Source organism: Tinamus guttatus, unplaced genomic scaffold, assembly GCF_059628265.1.
Source record: "Tinamus guttatus ecotype Peru unplaced genomic scaffold, ASM5962826v1 Tinamus_guttatus_pri_ptg000256l, whole genome shotgun sequence".
NCBI classification, from domain to species: domain Eukaryota; kingdom Metazoa; phylum Chordata; class Aves; order Tinamiformes; family Tinamidae; genus Tinamus; species Tinamus guttatus.
This window is the reverse complement of record NW_028288790.1, coordinates 53502-74105: the sequence shown is the minus strand read 5'-3', so window position 1 is coordinate 74105 and position 20604 is coordinate 53502. Positions and strand designations below refer to the sequence as shown.

General features: G+C 60.3%; 1 protein-coding gene across 1 annotated transcript in view; it reads left to right on the top strand.

The window, feature by feature from the left end:
- Window positions 1-98: 98 nt before the first annotated feature.
- OPHN1 (oligophrenin 1) overlaps window positions 99-20604 on the top strand; it is a 58711-nt gene continuing 38205 nt past the window's right edge. Inside the window, exons 1-3 of the mRNA XM_088526843.1 lie at window positions 99-259; window positions 16770-16865; window positions 19823-19884. Of these exons, the coding sequence (XP_088382969.1) occupies window positions 106-259; window positions 16770-16865; window positions 19823-19884 (312 nt within the window). The 5' untranslated portion in view covers window positions 99-105. The remainder of the gene's footprint in view (window positions 260-16769; window positions 16866-19822; window positions 19885-20604) is intronic.

Sequence of the window (20604 nt, the reverse complement as noted above, 5' to 3'; positions counted from 1 at the left end):
GCCGCGCGATGGGCGCGGCGCGGCGCTCCGCGGCGGCGACGGCGGTGGGAGGGCCCCCGGGCCGCCCGTAGCCTGGCGGGTGGCAGCGCGGGCGGCGGCGCCGCCATGGGGCACCCGCCGCTGGAGTTCAGCGACTGCTACCTGGACAGCCCCGACTTCCGTGAGCGCCTCAAGTGCTACGAGCAGGAGCTGGAGCGCACCAACAAGTTCATCAAGGAGGTCATCAAGGACGGCACCGCGCTCATCGCCGCCATCCGCGGTGAGCACCGAGCGGCCGGGGGGCAGGCGGGCCGGGGGGGGGGGCGCGCCCGGGGCGGGGGGGACCGGCCGGTGCCCCGGGATCCCGGCCCGCGAGGCCGCCCTCCGAGCGCCGCTTTGTCCGGGCCCGCCGCGGCCCCCCGCCGCCCGGGGAAACGCGGCCAGGAGCGGTCCCCAGCGCGGGGGACAACGCTGCGATTGCGTCAGATGACGGGGAGAAGAGCTAAGGAGCATCTGCCGCGCAGGGCCGGGCGCTGGTGCCGGCGCCGCGGGGGGTTCGGGTGGTGCCGGGGGCTTTAGCCCTGTTCTGGGGAGTAGCTCGGGGCTGGCGCTGCCTGGGCTGGTGACTAACGAGGAAAAGGTGCGACTCGAGCGGCGGCTGCACGGACCTCCGAGGCGGCAGTGTCCACAAAAGGGTGGCGAGCCCTGCTCTCTCCAGGGTGCCAATAAGGCAAAATCCGAAGGGATTTTAGCGAGCGCTCTTGTTAACGTGAATGTTCCCTGTCGCCATCGCGCTGCTCGGAGCCGTTTCCCCTCTGCTCCGTGTGCGTTTCCCGAACACTGCCGGTGCGCATGGAGCCGCAGCAGCCGCCCGTCCCCGCGGAGCTGCAGGGGAAGGGCGAGGAACCGGTCACGGCCTCGGTCCCCAAGCTGGGACGCGCGCGGCGGCTGCCCCCGGGAATGGGGCTTCCCCCGCTGCATCCGGAGAGCGACCGGGGGCCGGATCCCTCGGGAAGGAGGGCAGCGGGGCCGGCGCGGCGGTGGCTCCATGGAGGCTCCCGCTCCTTTCCTTTCGCTCGTGAACCCGCGTTTCTGCCCTTCCTCTGGGCATGTCCGCGGGCTCGGGTGCTGCAGGGTTTCCCTTGCCGTGTGGGGCGCGGAGGAGGGCGGTGGGGCCGCTCGTGCCGCAGGGGCTGGAGGGGCTTCGCGCGCGGCGCCGCGGGCTGTGCGACACGCAGTGCAGCGACACGCAGTGCAGCGACACACAGTGCAGCGCCCCGCGTGTCCCCCTGCGTGTCCCCCCGCACGTCCCGCGTGGGCCGCCCGGTGTGTCCCGTGTGCAGCGCCCCTGGGTCACCCCGAGCCAGAGGCACCCACCAGGCAAGGCCTCAGCCGATGGGCAGACGCGGCATCTCCCTGCGGAAACGGCCTGGCCAGGCTGGGATCAGCATGGAGGCCAAGGAAGGGGCGCTGGAGCCGGAGCGCCCCGCTGTGCCTGGGGGGAGCTCCCGGGGCCGCTCGGCCTCGGCGGTGGGAGCGTGGCTGTCCCAGCCCCGAACTGGCCGCTCCAGCAGCACCGCGGCTGCTCCGCTGGGTGGGAAGGTCGGGCTGGGGCTGGAAAACCCAGTGCTGGATTGCGGGGCTCCAGAGGAAAACTAGGGTGTTCTGGCATTGCTTCCTTTTATATTACAATCCGAGCAGGGCAACTTTTGCAACCCAAAAGTTAGCTAGGGTCAGCTAAATAGCATAGTTCTGTACTTAGTCTTTTTCTGAATCTCCCCTGCCTTTTGCCATTTACTTTGTGTGTTTAGGACGTTTCCCCGTGGTGGAGAAGTCTGCAATCCTGGAGCCCGGGTAGAAATGGTGGCAGAAGTGGGGGACAGCAGAGATTCGCAGAGTATCCATCCAAGATCCACCACAGTTAGGTTTAACGCTCTCAAGTTAGGGCATTTTGAACTATTGAAGAGTGTCGAAGGTTGCAAGTTAGGGGCTTACTGAACAGGTGCAGTAATGTAAATAGACACCAACCTTTTCTAGCTGCAGGTAAAAACGGGATAAAAATGGGCAAGTCCTGCCTTGCAGCTGCTGGCCTGTCGTGATGCAATTCAGTCCTTTTGATGGGGACTTGGATTTATGCTGAAAAGTAATCAGTCTCTAAACAGGGGTGTGTGTGTGTATATGTATTTACATATAATGCATTCTTCAAGCAATTTTGGCATTTAGTAACTTTGATAAATGCATATGTTAAAAATATGTGTGTAAACATCCTGTTTGTTTGGATGTTTAACCTTGGTCCGTATTGTTCCCAGATGCCGGTTCCCTGTTCGGAGTGTGGTGTTCTGGTGCCGTGCTGAACGCTGCTGTATGGCTGGGTGTGCGTTGCGGGATAATTACGTGATAAGTAAATGAGACATAAGATTTAAAGCAAATGAATTCAGTTCCCGAGTTGCTCCCAGACTGTGGCAGTGCCAAACACCTGCTTTCCCAGAGACACGGGTGGTTCAGCCTGGTGCAGCGGTGGGGCCTGCGGACGTGGTTGCAGCACAGCGCACCTGCGTATAAAGAAATACTTCAGTTGATGCAATCACATCATATTTGTGCAAGCTTGCAGCAAAAGAAGAGCAGTCCCCTTCTGGGGAAGGAGGATCTGCTGGGCTTCTATGGCATCTGCCATAAGCAGAGCCTAGGTTTGGACTTAAGAACCTGGAACTACCCTGAAGTGGTCTTATATTTTCCATTTACCAAACACTAATTAAAAGTAGAGCATGACTTAATAATTGCATAATCTTTAAGTATATAAAGTCATGTGTTGGATGAAACCTTGTGGTTTTGAGTTAAAGTCCACGGTGCAAGGTATGTTGGTTTTCTTTGTTGCTGACGATGTTTTTTCCAATGTCCAGGTGGTTTAAGTGGTCCAAACCTTCCAGCTAGCTTGAAAGAAGTCAGCAGACCCTGCAGGGAGGTTTCCTTTGTTTTTGTCCTTGTTAGCACGCTCGCTCCTTCCCATTGCACAGGTGCGGGGCTGGCCGCTTTGCTCCACGCGGAGGACACGGGGGTGGTGTCCCCGTGACACGAGTGGCTGTAGAGGGCTGCAGCAAGCGGGATTACAGCCTCTGCCGTGCTGGGGACTCGCCGCCTTGCCCTGTACCCCAGTGCAGACCGGGCTGCGCCTGAGTCCGTCCAGGGTAGTGCAGTGTCCTGGGTGGTGGTGCGGGCCGGCCCGCCGGCTCCCGGGTCACCAGGGACGATCCGGCGGGAGCCGCGCGGGGGCTGCGGCCGCTGCTGCGCAGGGCCCCGCTCGCCGGTTCTGCCTCCGCGAGCCCCGCGCGTCGCTGCCGCCCGGCCCCGCTCGCGTCCCGAGAGGCTCCGCGAGCCCCGCGCGTCGCTGCCGGCCCGGCCCCGCTCACATCCCGAGAGGCTCCGCGAGGCCGAGCGCTTTTCCCTCACGGCTCCGGCATGTTGCCAGCTGAAAGAAAGAAAACCCAGATGGCAAACTCCCCGCGGGGAGCCCCGCCAGAGCTCCCAGGGTTGCTGGGCTCCTGCGCGCACACTGCTGCCTTGGGAAGTGATTTGTGCTTATTGCTGCCTGAAGGGGAAAAAGCCTTCCCCAGCTATACGCAGTCATCCTATAGGATTGCGCCAAATGAGAAGTAAAACTGGCAAAAGCAAGAAAAAGGATTGTTCATTTGCAATGATCTTGGGCTTACAAATTGATGATAGCAAATAAATTAATCTGGGTCACAGATACAAGTTATTTTTGTTGTAAAGTTGGCTATATCCATCTTTTTAGTGCCAAAAGTATGCAGAATCACGAGAAGAGCCAAATCGCCATTTTAGTTCTATATGTTGTACTGCCTTCAGCAAAACCTCCTTGCAGCCCAGTGTGATTAGGGGAGGGAGAAGAACCTGGATGTTACGTTTCCTTCCCGTCCCCGCTCCCGCTCCTCTCGTGCTCCCCGGCCCGCGGAGGCCGCCAGCCCCGCAGGGCCGCGCGTCGCCGCTCGCGGTTCCCTGCCGCGCGGAGCCGCTGTGCTCAGCCCTGCGGAGCCCGATGCCTTTGGCCTCCCGCTCCCTGCGGAGCCGCCGCTCCGTGGCTGTTGGGACAGGAGGGCAGCAGCTCCCGGGACTGCCCCTTTGGAGCAGCGCCGGTCCCGCCTGACACCTCGCAGGCTACAGGAGCAGTTCCCGGGAAGCCTTGGGAGCGTGTGGAACGCTCAGGGTGCCGCTCTGCAGCAGGTGCAGCGGCTCCGGGCTGAGATGCCTTCCTGTGGGTCAGCCGGGGGCAGAGCCCTCCTTGTGTCTGCAGCCCTGGGCAGCATGAGCAAAGCATGGCCACATTTGAAGCAGGCAGCGTACTGCAGGCAGTGGATGAGCCTGGTGGGAGGCAGGTGACTGGGTAGCAGCAGCCTAGTCCTTGCAGGAATGGGGATTTGGATCACTTTTTCTCAGTGGCTCAGCATTTTGTGTGTGTTTTTTTTTTTTTTTTTTTTTTTTTTTTCCCTTCTGTTTTTCTATCTGCTGCTTGCTGTGTGCTTCTATATGTGTGATGATGCAGAAACATGTTTTTGGTGCTCTGTTTACTGAACTGAGTGCCACAGCGGTACTAACTGCACCGTCAGCAGTCGGAATTGCTGTGGGCTCTTGCACGATACCGCACACGGGGGTCTGCACTTCACTCTGTGCTCTGGGCAGCCCTGGGGGTGCCGGTGGGTCCCGCAGCCTCCCGGTGCAGCCCTGTGCCCTCCGCACGAGGGGCTCCCGGCGCTCCCGGTGCTCTGTGGTGGGAGGCCGCGGTGCCGCCAGCACCAGCTGAGTCTCGTGTGGCCCTCCCGGCCTGGGCGCCGCGCGCCAAAACCGGCCCCTCTGCCCAAGCAATGCCAGAGCCAGTAACAGTTATATCAAAGCTCATCTGGTGCCACTGCTTAAAGCGCGAAGAGACTGCTCTGCTCTCCGGGACTGGGGTCCAGCTAGTGCTAAATCGATCTGACCTAAAAATTGGTTTGTTGATTTTGTTTTTCCTGCAATTCTATCCTTGCACTTTGCTGATCTTGTGCTGGATCAGAGCGTCTACCATAGGCAGACCTCCTAAAGCAGAGCACTGGCCCTGGCTAGCTAGGGTCAAGGGCCGCTGGCCGTGGCATTCCTGCTGCTGGCCGTGGCATTCCTGCTGCTGGCCGTGGCATTCCTGCTGCTGGCCGTGGCATTCCTGCTGCTGGCCGTGGCATTCTCCGCTCTGCCAGCTCAGTGGCACCTTACCAGCTCTTCTGGCAGGATCTTTCCTTTCAGCTGCAGAGCTCCCCGCGACCCTGGGCTCGCAGTGACAGACAGAACTGACACTCTGAGCTGTCCTGCCCAAGAGCTGGCTGCCGGGCTCAGCCCAGCAGAAGGACCCGCTGCCTCTCCACTGAGGCCTCGCGCGCGCGACCCTGCTGTTGGTGCCAGCAGCCGGGCGCCGCTCGTGGCCCCGGTGCCCGTGGAGCCGGTTTGCTGCCTGGCTGTGGCGCCGGGCGCGAGCCTCCCTGCCTTTCCCAGTGCACCGCAGCTTATAGCAGCTGGAACTGGGCTGTTTCTGGGCTTAAGCAGAGGGAAAATGCCTTACTGGAAAATATATTGCTCTCCCTTGCAAGCGTAGCCGTCGTGGTTGTCCGTTCGTCGCTGCTCGTCTCCGTCCTCGCTGGGGTTCCTGCCAGGAAGGGCTCCGGGTTGGCGAGCCACTCGCCCAGGCAGGCAAGGACTTGCCTGCTGGAGCAGCACTTGGAGCCCTCGCGCTCTGGAGAACCTTCCTGTGGGAACTGGCACAAGCGGCTACTATGGGTACCCTCAAAGCTTCGCCCTAGCTGTATTTGTCTGGAAAGATAACCAAGCTATATCCGTATTAAAGAAATCAGTTGCTTTAAGGCAGTGTCATTTAGCAACGTCCTAGACTTACACCAATTGCACTGCAAATCAAGGGTGCAGAGCACGTGCTGGTCCTGCCAGGACCCCGCACAGAGCGGGAGCACAGGGCCGGCCTGGGAACTCCTGGGCCGGCGGAGCGGCTTGTGGGAGCGCCGGGGGCTCCCGCATGGGCTCCCCATGGGTCTGTCCCTGCGGATGAGCTCCGTGCCGCCGCAGCGTGCGCGGGTGTCGGTGCAGGCGGGGACACATCGCGCTGCTCTGCAGTCAGTGTCAGACACACCGTTAACGCTTTGCCTTGCGCGTCCCTGCCCTAACAGCCTGTGCACAAAGATGGCCATTACGTGTGATGCCTCTTCCGAAAAACAGGACGTGTTTTTCTGTACGGGCTCGTCCCTGCCTTTCTGGGTGGGGTGGGAATTTGAGTTCCCATCCCCTGGAGTATGCAGGAGCGGTGCTCGGCTGGCAGGAGAGCGGCTCTGCGCGCGGGCGAGCGCGGAGCCCTGGTGCTCGTTCCACCGCCATCCACGGGCTGTGCCCGGGGCGGCAGGGCAGGAGCGGCCTCCTCGTGCCCGGGGCGACGGGCAGGGCTCCCTCCTGCACGGCTCCCTCCTCCACGGCTCATCTGCCGCCTGCATAGAAGAGAAGGCCCCAAGTCACTGCAAATCTAAACCAGATGCGTCTGAAGCAGAAACCCTTTCAGAAAGAGGGGGCGGGGGAAGGCGAAGAAAACGCAGAGCAAAAACTCCACAGAAAAGCCCTTGAAAACCTGATGTGCAGACGCAGGCAGGGAAGACGGGGCTCGGGCCGGGTATCTGCGTGCTGCGTTTTCAGGGCACGTCTTGGCCCGTGTGTCGGGCCCACTGGGGCTGCGCGCGTGTATATGGGGGTGTATAGGCACACATGTGTATGTGCGTGTATATGGAGGTGTGTATATGCACACGGGTGTGTGTATGGGTGTGTATGCACACATATGTGTGCGTATGTGCACACACGTGTGCGTGCCGGCTCCGTGCTCTCCCCGCGCTCTCGGCTCCCCGCTCCTTTGCTCGCGGTGCCCTCGGGAGCAGCCCCGGCCGTGAGCGCTTCCAGCGAAAGTGTCTTTGAAGCTGCTGGTGCAGTTCAGCAGGCGGCAGTTGTTTTTCTTGCTAAGCATTAGGCAAAACTTTCAACCCTCTATTTGAGTCCTCAGTAGTTATTAAGAAGAGTTGTGGGAATGTCTCGCTTTGTTTTCGTGGTGGTGGACTTTCAAAAATTGCTTTTTACCTTCACTTACAGATTCCTTGCTCCATCGCTGACCTGCCTTTTGGAAAGGGGGTCCTGCCGAGTGCTGCGTTCTCCTTTTCTGGGCATGACCACAGAGCTATTTTGGGGGTGCTGCAGTTCATTTTTGCCACGAGTTATCAGCCGGGCAGGCACGCGTGCACGTTTGCACGTGGCCGACGGGTGGTAACAGCAGCTGAATAGCCCGAGACAGGCTTTATAAATGCAAGCAGAAAATAACTCCTAACCCCACTAAGCTGCTCTCGGTAGTCTGTTCTCTCTCCCTTTTTTTTCTTGTCTTTTTTAAATCGGATTTGTGCTCCTCCAGCCAAGGCTGACTGCTGAATTGCTGAGGCTAGCTCTTTCTAAAACAATTTTGTTAATCTCACTTAAGCCTCGCAGCGGTGGCAATGCAGAGCAACGAGCAGCACTTGGTCCTGCCGCAGCAAAGTTGGCGCTGGGGAGCGAGGGGCTGGCGGGCGCGTCCCAGCCCTCGGGCTCCCCGGCGGCCGCGCTGCTCCGGCCGCGGCGCCGCTGGCAGGTTCCCCTGCGTCACGGGCAGCTCTTCTGGCCTCCTGCCCGCGCTCCCTGGGCCGCTGTCGGAGGGAATCACTGAAATCCCTGCGCGCGGCAGCCTCCTCGAGGCCGGGCACGCGAGGGCTTGGCTTGTCCTCGAACGTGGGGCTTGTCTTGTCTTTGTGTGGAGCCGCGTCCCGCCGGGCTCGCGTGCGGATGGCTGCGCCGGGCCCTGCCCTGCGCCCGTGCTGTGCGGCCCTGCCGGCCCCTGCGGCTCCGCGTGCTCCGGTGCGCCAGGCTCAGGGCCCCTCGGCCCTCCCTGCGGGGCACCATGCGGGTGTCCCCCCGCATGCAGGGCGAGGAGCCCACGTGGGGCCGCACGAGCAGCGTCCCGGGTGCCCCCGCCGCGCTGGGCGCTGTGTGGCGGCTGCCCAGGAGCTGCGCGAGGCGGGTGCGCGGAGCTGCTGCCGCTCCCTGCTCTTCATTAGTCCCTAAACCAGTGAGCTCACCCTGTCGAACAAGCTCGCACAGGGCTCACATGGCTGCCCAGGCAAGAAGGAGAAGTTTGGGACTGGAAAATTAGATTCAGGGTAGGAAAAAGAGATTAAAGAGGGACAGAAGTGGCGGGGAGGAGGTGGCTGCCTGGCGGAGATGCTAGTGCTGAGGGCGGATGCGGTGCGGGGCCCTGGGCAGCGCTGCGGGCGGCTCCGTGCCCGCGCTGCCCTCCGTGCCCTGGCACTTCCCCCTGCCCCGAGGGCTCCGAAGGGATGAGTGTGCAACAAGCACTCAAGTTCAGCAGGATTCTCCGCAGGAGATGTGTGAAGCATGGCTAAATACAGCAGGTTATTGTCACAAGTTCACGCTAGCTATTTGCAAATGGAAAACCCATTTCAGCCTGTGAGAAGTGGTCCCTGTGAGACGCTGTGTCAGTATTCCTGACTCTTCAGAGCGTCCGGGAGCCTTTGGAGCATCCGGCAATCAGTTTGCTACGGTTCAATGCTAACCACTGTCTAGGCTGTAACGAGCCATGATTTAATTAGCCCCTGATAAGCCTCTATCACTATGGAACACGCAGAGTGCTGCTTTCCTGGCGAGACGCTCCGGGAGGCTTGGGGCTCCCCAGCGCAGGACCCGCGGGACTTCTCCTCCCCTGTGGCGGGGTCGGCGTGGTTTCACCCGCGCCGCCGTGGCGTGTTCGGGGCTGCTCTGTGCGTCAGGGCCCATCACGCCCTGTCTTAATGACACGGCTGCGCTCCTTCAGAGCACTCCATGGGCTTCAGAGTCGAGGTGTTCTGCTGGGACAATGTTTGGGGACCTCATGGGGCTCAGACACGCTGTATAAGTGTCACAGCAGCGTGTGGCCCTTGGTCGCGGAGCCAGCGCAGCCGCGGCTGTGGCAGCGGCTCCTCGGGGCCGGGCTGCTCCGTGCGCAGGGCCCCGAGCTCCGGCCCTCGTGCGCTCCCGCTCTGGGTGGAGTTTTCCGCGGGAGCCGTCCAAGGGAGACCTCCTGGTTCCGCCAGGGGTTGCAGCCCTCTTTTACTGGAGAGATTTAAGCTGGAGAAGAGCAAAACGAAGTGCAAGAACACTGCTCCTTGGTGGATGTGTGTGTTTGCATTGCCGCAGCTCAGCGATGCCTTGGGGGCTGCTTTTCCCTTATCCTTCAAGCAAGGGGCCTGTAGACCGGGCCGGGGCCCGTGGGCCCAGTGGAGGCTCCCGGCAGGGCGGGACGTGGCATCTCCTGCCTCCATTCCCATATCCCGTGGCTCTGTCTGCATAACTGAGGTCGCATGGAGCGCTCTTTCTCCAGGAACGCACCGTCCGCTGGGCCTAAGGCCTTTTGTCCCTTTATTTCTGTTGCAGCAAGCACGGGGCAATCTGCAGGATTAGGCAAAAGAATTCCTGACTCCTGGGGCTGCTTCATCCCGAAGCTATTCCTGGAGCACGGGCCCCTCCCGCGGAACTCCTTCCCGTGTGGAATAGGCCCCGCTTCCCCACGCCAGGGTAGTGGGAATGACGGGATCAGGTGTCCGTGCGTCTCCGGAGGCAGCGGCACTGCTGTCCCCGCAGGTGCGAGCGCCTGCCCTGCTGCTGCTTCCCGGCGCGTGTCTTGCGCCGCCTTCCGCCGCGTGGGGCAGCTCTTGCTGAGTGCGTCGGCCTGTTTCAGTATTGATGTATTCGGAACAAGTGCATGGGCAGCGGCGGAGGTCAGCACAGGAGCCGCCCACGCCGCACGGCTCCGGCCCTGGCAAAGCGCCTGCCCGGAGCTCCCTTTCCTGGGGCACCTGAGAGCTGCAGGGAACTGGGCGCCCGCGGTGGATACAGCCTCGCGTGGGTGCCCTCCATAGCGGTGCGAGGGTTACACACGTGTACGTATGTGAATGAGTTCGTGGCTGCCTTGCAGGGCTGTGCCAGGAGCTGTTCCCCTCGGACAGAGCTCAGTCAAGGTGATGCTGTGCAGAAAGACCGGGCTCGAGTTTTACTAAAAAAAAAGTGTGTTATTGTGACCCCAGGCAGTGAAATAGTCGGCCTCCTGTTGTGAACGCCTCTAGGAAAAGAGCCCTGCGGGTTCCTGGCGGACGGCATGGCTCATCCCGGCGCAGCGCGGAGCCAAGGGCCGTGCGCCCATGCGAGCGGGCGCAGGCAGGAACCCGGGAGCCCTGGGATAGCCCTGGCGGGAAGGGAGGCCTGTTCCTCCCGCGCCTGCTCAGCCTCTGCACGGATTTATGGAGTCACGTGCGCTGGGCCGGGATCCTGCAGAACTTTTCCAGCCCCCTTGGCTTTGGGCTGCCAGGCAGCTCGGGTGGGAGATGAAGGCAGGGGGAAGGACCTGCGAGTTTGGCAGCGCTCTAGTTATATCAAAGAGGGGAAAAAAAAGCTCGTGAGGCTCTGTTAGGATGAGGAAAAACACGGACTAAGCTTTCCCAGTGCGCAGATAAAGCCCCGTTTTTTTCCACGCAGCTGCTTTCCTCGTGCCGAGCGCCAGCTGCTCTTTGCAGTGGCCCCTTCCTGCTGGAGAGCAGGTTTCCTGCAGCAGCGGCCGCCGTGCGACCCCCTGTGTACCGGGCCCCTTCCTCCCCGTGCTCCCTGGCTGCTGCATGCGGAGCAGGGGGAGGCCCTGGGACTGCGACCCCCGGCCCTGCTGCAGCCCCTGGCCCCGCTGCTGGTGCTGCGGGGGGTGTTTCAGCTAGGGAAGATGCCAAAGTCACTGCAATTTCAATTTGCCAATAAACATCCTCATGGTAGTACTAACCCCCATAACAACATGACACCCTGCGCTTTTTTTCTTGTATCTGGGCAGAGTTTGTAGGAATGGGCGTCCAGCCGGGGCTGCACAGGGCAGCACTGCCCTCTCCGCTTGTTCCTTTCATTCCTAGCCCCCTGCTTTGCGAAATGATTTTGCTCCACAGAACGTGCTTTGCAGTGCCGGGCTCTGCTTCCCGCCCCGTTCCGGTGGCCCTGTGGGCGAGCTGGAGGGCAAGGTGGCAGCTGTGGCACCGAGGCCGCCCTCCCGCTCGCTGCTCCTGGCTCTCCCTCGCCCGGTGTCCCCATGTCCTCCCCAAGGCACGTCCTGCTGGTGCTTCCCTTCGGTCACACGGCCGCTGGGACAAAGCCGGAATTCCTGTCCTCACGACTCAACCCTTCTACGTCCCGAGCCTTTGAGGCAGCAACCGATCCGTAATGCAGCTGGGGAATCTCACGGAAAAATGGGAAAATCCCGAGGGGTTTTGTTTGCTTGTTCTAGAGGAGCACGGCTGGAGTGTTACAAGGCTGTTATACCGCTGTAGTGCAAAGATAAAGGCAGGGAAATGCTTTGCTCAAGGTCAGCGCGAGGACTGTGGCCGCGCTGGCAGGAACGCAGCCGTTGGAGGCGCGAGCTGCGTGCTCGTGCCCGCGCGCCCGCGCCGCGTCGGGGCCCTGCGCAGCCCTCCCGACCCGTGGGGCCCTGGAAGAGCCGCTGCTGTCGACTCGTGCCACCGCTTCCGCCTTCCTCCCGCGCTACCTGGTGTTAATCAGGCGCCAGCTCCGTGATTTAGGCTAGGAATAACCGGTAGAGGCCGTGCATGGCCTCCGCGCTGGGTAAGGAGCACCTGCCTTTAGCCTCCTCCTGTGAGAGAAGAGTGGCCCGTTGCTCACTCGTGGTCACTGGAAGCTTCTCTAGCGCGAATGCAAGAGCCACGTGCACCCGGGGGAGGTGCCGCAATAGCCGTGCAGCGCAGGAGAGCGCGCTCGGAAAACCCTTGCAAGTTGCTGTGCGATGTTGGGAAGAGCTTCCAGAGCCTTCTGGCTTATAGGCGGCACGTGAGGAGGGTCTGGTTCAACGTCATTCTGACTTCCAGGCAGGATCCAATTTAATGCACTCTGAAAATTGCTGGAAAGAGTGATCCAGCGTGCTGGCCCTGCCGATGCTGCGCTGCCCTCCCTGCCTTGCAAGTGAGGCCACGGCTTCAGCGACCTCTTTGCTTTGCAGTGGCCAATAACTATCAGGAAAAGCTGTATTTTTAGCACCTGCAGTGTTGACTTTTCCTGATAAAAATGCAGACATGTCCACAGTAACGTTTGTACTCACAGAACTGAAAGATGAATGTTTTGGCTGGCTTGCTTATTGCACCTTTGATTGCCGTCGCGGTGACGGCAGGACAAGGCACGTGTTCACCTGCGGACAAGTCTTCTAAAACGGTCACGAGGGAACGTTTCAGAAAGCAGGGCGGGATTCCCAGCCAGCTAATAAGGCAGAGCCTGCACTAAGGCAGTTGTGCAGCCTGCTAGCCAGGTGTTTCGAGGATCTGTTAAGCACAAAAGTGATGGCGAAATTATCACGGCTGGCTCTGAAGGACGGGAGGCAGTGGTGGCCCTGTGGCCGGTGCCCCTGGTCGTGCCAGGAGCGAGCCGGGAGCTGCGGCGCTCCAGGTGCCACATGCGATGGGAGAGGACGGCTCCAGGGCCCGTGCCCCAGGAAGCAGCTCCGGGCAGTGGCCCTGGGGCCGTCCCTCCTCGTGCTCCTGCCGTGGGAGCTCTCTCACGCGGCCCCCGGGAAGCCTGGGCTCCCGGCACCAGCCCTGCCTTTTGTAGCTGATGTGAGGTTGTCTCTCCAAAAGGAAAAAAAAAAAAATCCTTCCCCGTGTCTCAAACAAAGCAAGTCTGGTAGCACTCGACTAATTGCAGGGCTCTTTTGTCTTTTTTGTCGACATTAAGCTAATACGTGATGTGGCTTCTAGCAAGTACCCCTGCGTTAACTTCAGCTGGAAACTTGGCAATGAAAGTGTCAGGCCAGACAGCTTCTTAAACGAAAGTGTAACGTGAATTGGTCACACTCTTCTCTCTTCTGGTGAAACGTCTGTTGTGTTGGGCTTTTCCAGAGCCTTTCCTGCTCTCGCCCTACCTGCTCGTCCTGCAAAAGGCAGGAGCGGAGCGGCGCCCGCGGGCTGTGCCGTACGCAGGGCTCCAGGGCTCGGAGCGTGGTTCCCTGTTCCAGCAGCGCGTTCCCTGGCTCTGCAGCCGGGAGCTGGCTGCGCGTCCCGGCGCACATGCAGCGGGCGGCACGGGAGCGTGGGTGGGATGGAGGGTGTGCGGATCCGCCGGGCAGCGTGGGCCCTGGCCGGGAGCCAGCGGGATGTGCATGGAAGTGTCAGGGAGGCAGTCGGGCAGGCGCGCTCGGGATGGCGCCCCTTTGCGCAGGGAGAAGGGGCTGGAGGGGCGGCGAGGGCACGAGCGGCCGCACGGGGCAGAGCTTCGTGCCCAACCCTGTGTGCCCAGGGCGCCGATCTGCAGGGCCGGGAGAGGGCAGCGCTCTGGGGCCGTCCCGCCGGGTCTGCTCCGCCTGGGCGGCTGCTCCTCTCCTTGGCACTGGGTCCTGCTGCCACCTTGGCGCAGACGGAGGGAGGCGGGAAGGCAGGACTGGGGGCAGCGCGTGGGCCCTGCGGCCCTCGCAAAGGGAGCGCAGGAGACGGGCACGCGTTCGGGCAGGAGCCCAGCCCTGCCAGGCGTTGGGCCAGGCTCACTGCGGCCTAGCCGGGGTGAGGAGCCAGCGTGGGGACCGTGGAGCTGGTGCGGGGACTGAGGAGCTGCAGAGCAAAGTGAGGAGCCCGCTCAGGGACTGAGGAACTGACGGGGGACTGAGGAGCTGGCACGGGGACCGAGGAGCCGCGGGGCAAAGCGAGGAGCCCATGCGGGGACCGAGGAGCCAAGTGCGGAGCCTGTTCAGGGATCAAGGAGCTGGTGCGGGGACTGAGGAGCCCACGCAGCGCAAAGCGAGGAGCCCACGTGGGGACCGAGGAGCCGTAGAGCAAAGTGAGGAGCCGGAGTGGGGACCAAGGAGCCCATGTGGAGACTGAGGAGCCATGGAGCAAAGCGAGGAGCCCGCACAGGGACCGAGGAGCTGGCACGGGGACCGAGGAGCCGCGGGGCAAAGCGAGGAGCCCGTGCGGGGACCGAGGAGCCAAGTGAGGAGCCTGTTCAGGGACCAAGGAGCTGGCGTGGGGACCGAGGAGCCCACATGGGGACCGAGGAGCCTGCATGGGGACCGAGGAGCCGTAGAGCAAAGTGAGGAGCCTCTTGAGGGACCGAGGAGCCGCAGAGCAAGGCGAGGGGCACAAAGATTTGCCTGAGAAAGAGCTGAGTAAGAGCCCCTGGCTTTAGCCTCGCGTGTGTGAATGAAGTGAGTTATTTGGGGACTGAAAGTGCACTGTTTGCTGAGGTTTTCCATCAAACTGATGACATTGCTCTGTGCTAGAGTTCACCCATTTGTGCACTCTCTCAGGCTTTCCTAGCAGCGGGCAGTTAAATAGCTCCATTCAGGCTTTGAATCTGCGCATTGAAGAGCCACACTGTGACCCTCAGAGGGAGCTGCTGAACGAGGCCGTTGCGCCCCAGTTTGCCTCCACGCATCCGGCTCCCGGCCCTGGGAGCTCCCAGCCTTTCCTCTCGGCTGGGCTCAGGTTCTCGCTGCTGTCCCCGGTCGCTGCCGTTCGCTCCCAACTTTGGGAAGTGCTTGATGTGGTCCTGTGCGCGGGGAGCCCGGGGACAGATTGCGTAGGACCCGCCAGCCAACCCGCACAGGGCACTGCCTTTTATTTTCTTCTGAACTTCCAGCCCTTCTACTCTTCCTTTGAGGATGTTAGAGCTGCAACACCCTCTTGGAAATAATTATTTTATGGCCTCTGCCCTCTTGTTTTGAATGCGGAGGGTGGGAATTTTCCAGGGAGGCTGCTGTTTTCCAAGCGGCTCTCGTGGCCCAGAGGGCTCCGGTTAGAAGTCAAGGGGAACAAGAACAATTAAGTAACTGGTTTGGCTCCTAAGCACAGAAAGGACTTATGAGAAACATATTAAAATACCAAGAATCTCTTCTGCTCCGTGATGCTCCTGATGGCTGTGTTATCATCTCCTCCGCGCTGTCTCATTTCCCAACAGAGTGACATGAAAGCCCTTTCACGTCACCAGAATGAAGGACGTCACCAGGATGAAGGACGATGAGGAGCTTTGTCCTCTGCATCCTCATCCCCAGTGAGAGCTGCTTTGGAGACCACAGTTCTCTGTGCTAAGGAAGATGTTTAATAATTGATCGTGTTATTCTCTTTTCAGCCCAGAACTGCCTCTATCAGACAGCATTTGTGCAGCTGTACTTTCTCGCTGCTCGGTCACCTTCATGCGGATGTCTCGCTTTTTGGCCATTAATTTCCCCCAGTTTTTAGCGAGCAGGAGAACCACGTATTGACCCTGTGTGTCCGTGGCTCCTCACAAAGCAGGCGCGCGCGGGGCGGCCAGGGCAGCCCTTCCCGGCGTTCCGCGGCGCGGGCGGCGGATGCGGCCGCGCTGCTCCGCTCCATCACCGCGACCTGTTTGCGGCTCCCAGCTGGGCTCCGGTCCCGTGGATCCTGCTGAGACTTGGGCTGTGCTTGCAGCCCCAAACTAGGGAAAACGGCAAAGTAAGCTGAAGCCTAAAGCTGCTTTTTGGCTTTGTTCTGCCGTCCACCTCCTATTTCCTGTAGGCCGGGAAAGTTCCGTCTTTCTGTTCCTGTCTGACACGTTTGCTGCTGGAGGAAGACAACATGCAAAATAAGGGTGTAACTTGGCGTCGGAACATGTGGGTGCCTTGGGGCTGTCACACATGCTTTGTGTTTAATTTTTCAGTGGCGTGGAAAGGTGCCAGGGCTTGTCACAGAGCCCTGTCTTTCCCGGCCCTCTCCTGTCCCTTGCTTAGTTCGTGGCTTGATGGCACGAAGGACACAGCAGAGCAGCTCCCGTGCTGTGGCGCGGGGACAGGGTGTCCCCCCGTGCAAGCGGGCAGGGGCCAGGGTGAGCTGGTGTCCTGTCAGGGTAATAGAGCAATTGCAGCAGGGCAGCAGTGTCGGGGGAGAGAGCGGCCGCGCAGGGCACGTGCCGACCGAGGGGCTCCTGGCTGCAGAACCCTCTGCAAGGGCCAAAATAATTGGGCTGAGTCACCAACCACTGTCAAGAAGATTCTTTGCTCCAAGAGTAAAAGTTTTTCCAGCAGTGGGACAGAAGCAGGTCCAGGGACCATCTGCAAGTGCTCCCCAAGCACCGCTTGGGCCCGCGTTCAGCCCCTTCCCTGCCTTCTCTTCAGGCTTGTCTGCTGTGTCCGTGACCTGCATGAAGAGAGGCTGTTATTCCAAATCTTGATTTTTGTCTCTTGTTTTCTGACTCTTCTGGTTTTTCTCCTCTATAATCAACACAACACCACAACGCCGCCGTGTTCTGGCCTGCCAGACCATCCCCATGCCGAGATGCATGGCACTAATGTCCGCGCGATGCTCCGTGTCCTGGCTCCGAGGAATGGCCGTGTTCAGAGGGGTGTCTGTCCATGGCCCTGCACTTAGCGGGACCTTTTCCCAGTGTGATCAGCTGCCTGCAGGATACGCTGCGTCCTTTGGCTCCGCAGATGCCGTTCCAGCAGCACGGGGGGGAAACCCTGTCCACGTCCTCCACCCGTTACTAACATTGCATGGTTTTGGGAAGGGTGTGAAATTAATGATGACTCTGGAGGTTTTTTTGACCGCATCAGGGTAATTCACTCCCATTCATGTCATATTCCCTAAAGATTGCCGCTCCTTTAAAACAGCTGCAAAAAACCCGCACCTTTTTGCTCTTTCCTCTTGCAGGTTACTCATCGGCAGTCCAGAAATTCTCCCAGACTCTGCAGTCCTTTCAGTTTGACTTTATTGGGGACACACTAACAGATGATGAGATTAATATTGGTAAGTGCTCTTCTCCTTGATGTAAACTTTCAGTTACTGAGAAAACTTCTCCCTCCAGGAGTTTGCCAGTGTTGATGTTTCCTAGACAGAGTCGGGGCCAGGTTTCTCATGCTGTTTGACATGCACGATGCGTTGCATGCAGGAAACGCTGCTATTTTGCAGCATGTTTACGAAGTCGGAGCTTTCCTGGCGGGGCTGGCAGGTCTCGCCGTGGTCTTGCCGAGCTTCTCTGTGACTGCTCGTGTGCGGCAGGGCTGGGGACGCAGGTGCCCTTGCCCAGGTGGGTGCTGCTTCTGACTGATGAAAACAAAGCTGCCCCCACGCTATCCTGGAAAACACGCAGGCTGCAAACTGCTGGGAAAAACAAACCGCTGGGTGTATCATTATGGGAAAAATAAATCTCCACCTTCACGGATGTGGAAGGCTGTGGCAGATGGCTCCTTCCTGTTTCAGGGTTAGAAACCCATGCATTTTGCTTCCCTACCAGTCCAATAGATTCTGTATAGGTTAAACTTCTGCTAACTGCATCCAGAGAGTGAAAACTGATGCAGAAAACATCCTGATCCAGCACTGTTCAAGTGAATCGTGCGCTGGGCTCAGCTCTGGCTGCTGAGCTGTCATTGCAGCGGCCAGGGCAGCATTGCTGACAGCGGTTTTGTCGGCCGTCCTTGAAAGGGGAAGGAAGAAAAGCTTGTTCTTTTGCTTATTTTAGTTAAAGCAATTTAAAGCAGTCTGTGGCTTCCCCTTCAAAAACTGGTTTCCTTTATGGAAAGCTTCAAGGTGAAACCTACTGGAAATGAGTCAATCTCCTGTTCCAATGGAAACAGAGGTATTGAATTTCCAAACTCCTCTGAGTAACGGAGGGGAAGAGCCGAGCATTGTAAATGAGCCACAGATTTGATGCGAAGGTCTCGCATATGGAAGATGGAGCAAGGATGGGTCATGGTAAGTGTAAAACTTGAAAGGAGGGGAAATGAGGGTGTCCCCACTTGTGTTTTACGCGAGCATGTTTATTTTGCTCTTTTGAGCCGAGTGCCCTGATCAGCCAGTGTGGAAGTCCGGGTTGTGGTTCCTCCTGCTCCCTCCAGCCTTGCAGCATCGCCTCGGGCCTGAGCTGCTCTGGGAGTCTCTGTTATTCCTAACACAAGGGCAGGGTGTTGACGCCTCAGCAGCAGCCTCGTCTCTTGGGAGGCTGCGGCAGAGCCAGCAGGCTGCAGAGTGGCACACGAGCGTGGCCAGGAGGCGGGGATGAGACTCGGCCTCTGCAGGGCCACTCAGCATCTGGTGGGTGCAGGCAGCTGAGCGCCGTCCTGTCCCCGTGGCAAGCGCGAGCCGCCCCGCGCCCACCGCCGTCCTGGCGGGCACCTCCGTGTTCGCAGTGGCGTGGGGCAGGCAATGGTCCTGCGGGGCGCTACGCGAGAGCCGGGTGAGCGGTTCCCTTGGCGGTGGGCCCGGCTGTGCCGAGCACCCCGCTCGCTGCCGCTGTGCGCGCAGGCGCCCTGCGCCCACCCGGGTGCTCCCGGCCTGCAGGGACCCGCAGAGCCGCTTGCACGCGGGACACATCCCATGAGATCGGCACCGCTGGAGGCGTGTGCCGGCTCCATCCTGGAGAGCTGGAATGAGCACCGGGGCAGCCCCAGCGCTCCCTCCTGCCGCATCGGGACGTGTCCTCGTGTCGCGGTCCTAATTCCCTGCCTGGGGCTGTGTGTGTGTGCGGCCGTGGCGCACGTGGGGAGGGCACAGTGCTCCGGAGGACGTGCTGGGGATGCTGCGTGCTCCGCGCGCCGGCCCTCGCGCTGGGGAGAGAACTCCCAGATCCCTGACTCATCAGGATGGTTGTTTCGGTGGTGCAGCCGCGGCTGCATCACGCGGCTGCGGTTTTCCCTTCTGCGTCTGCCGGGCACGCGGGGAGCTCGCAGTGCGCGGGCAGGAGGCCGGGGACGCAGCTGGCGCGCTCGGGGGCAGCATGCGACAAGGCTGCGCGTCTGCCCCGCGCGCTGGCTCGCTCTGCGCTGCTCTGCCCAGCGTGCTCTGCACCCCTGCCGAGCTGGCTCTTCCCAGGGCCCTGGCACAGGCCGGGCTCTCTGGAATTCTCCAGCTAATTCTCAGAAATCCTTGAAATTGCTCCCGAGCGCGTTGACGACTGCTGCATGCTTTGCTCCAAGCGTGGGGCTCAAGCCCAAGCTGTGAACAGCAGGGAGCCGCCTCCCTGCAGCTCCCGCAGGCAAAACCCTGGGTGCAGGGGCCAGGACCGTGCTGCACTCGCAGCAGGACCTTGTTCAAGGAGCTCCTTCATGTTGCTGGGCTGCAAGGGCGCTCCCAGCCCGGCCCGGCCCGTGCCCGTGTGTCTCTCTGCAGTGCTGCCACCCCGGCCCGTGCCCGTGTGTCTCTCCATGGTGCTCCTGGCCCGGCCCGTGCCCGCGCTCCCCTGGTGCCCGGCAGGCGGGTGATGCCGGCACTTGGCCGCGCGCAGCCCCGTTCCGCAGACGCGGCGCTCTGCCCGCCCTGGCAGAGCTTCGGTTCCCCTGCACTGCACTCAGGTGCTCTTACTGCTCCCTTGACGAGTAGGGGTCTCTCCTCACAACAAACCTCCATCCACGTTCCAGCATCTTCTCAGTCTACATTTTGTCTAGGTTCTCAAAGCGCCTGCAAATCTCAGCTGGTTGTCCCCATGTCCCCTCTGCGCAGCTGGGCACTTCAGTGACCCTACAGCTGGATCTGCACGAAGGCTGTTTCAAATCTTTTTGCGTTTTATTTTTAAGGACATTAACAATAATTCAGACCGAAATCCGAGCTGAAGGGCAGAGCTGAACCCAAGGGTTGGGGAGTTCCAGCCCTGGCGCTGCAGAGGCCCGTGGCACTTGGGCCACCGGGCTGGGAGCCACTCCGGGCACGTCGCTGGCCTGGCGCTGGGCTGCAGAGCTCCCTGCTAACGTGAGCCTCTCTTGTCTTTATAGCTGAATCCTTCAAGGAGTTTGCAGAGCTGCTGCAGGAAGTAGAGCTTGAGAGATCCATGATGGTAAGTTGATGCTAGCTGTGCTCTGGTCACGAATGCCTGGCTGTAAAGTTTAATGCTAAATCATAGCCAAAATGTACCAAGGAGCTTTGGGACAGGGTTTGCATCATCTGGAAGCTGGGAGCTTGGCAGACCTTGCACTTTCTGTTGTCTGTGATCTGCCTTTGCTCACAGTGTGTCCTGCACATTCCGGAGGTGCCGGAGGGCAGGGGACGGGTGGTCCCTTGCGGTCCAGGGCTCTCCATGTGTCCCGACTCATTTCCCCAGGAGGATCCCAGGCTCATTTCCCCGACTGGCAGATCCACACGTGACAAACTGCTTTTACAGGGAAACAAAATGTTGGGAAATGGGAAGGCACGAGCGTTTAGCCCCGTTTTCCCCTGTGTGAGTGAGCGGCTCCCCTGCGTTCCTGTCCACAGCGTGCGGTTCCTGCTGTCTGTCTCCCATTACGTTGTGCCCTCTCTGTCTCCAAAGCACCTCGATACACAGGGAATGTTGGCTTTCCATTTCACTCTTCATTCCAGGAAAAACATGGAGGTTGGACGCATTAGGGACCTTCTACAGCATGCCAGGGATCAGCTGCTGCTTGTCTCGCTTTGCTGTGCAGCAGGACGCCCTGTGCAGTGAGATGCTCTGCGCAGCGGGACGCTCTGTGCAGTTACATCCTGGGTGCAGCGGCCCTTCTGAGGTGGCAGGAGGGATGAGGGGATCTGGAGAGTGGCT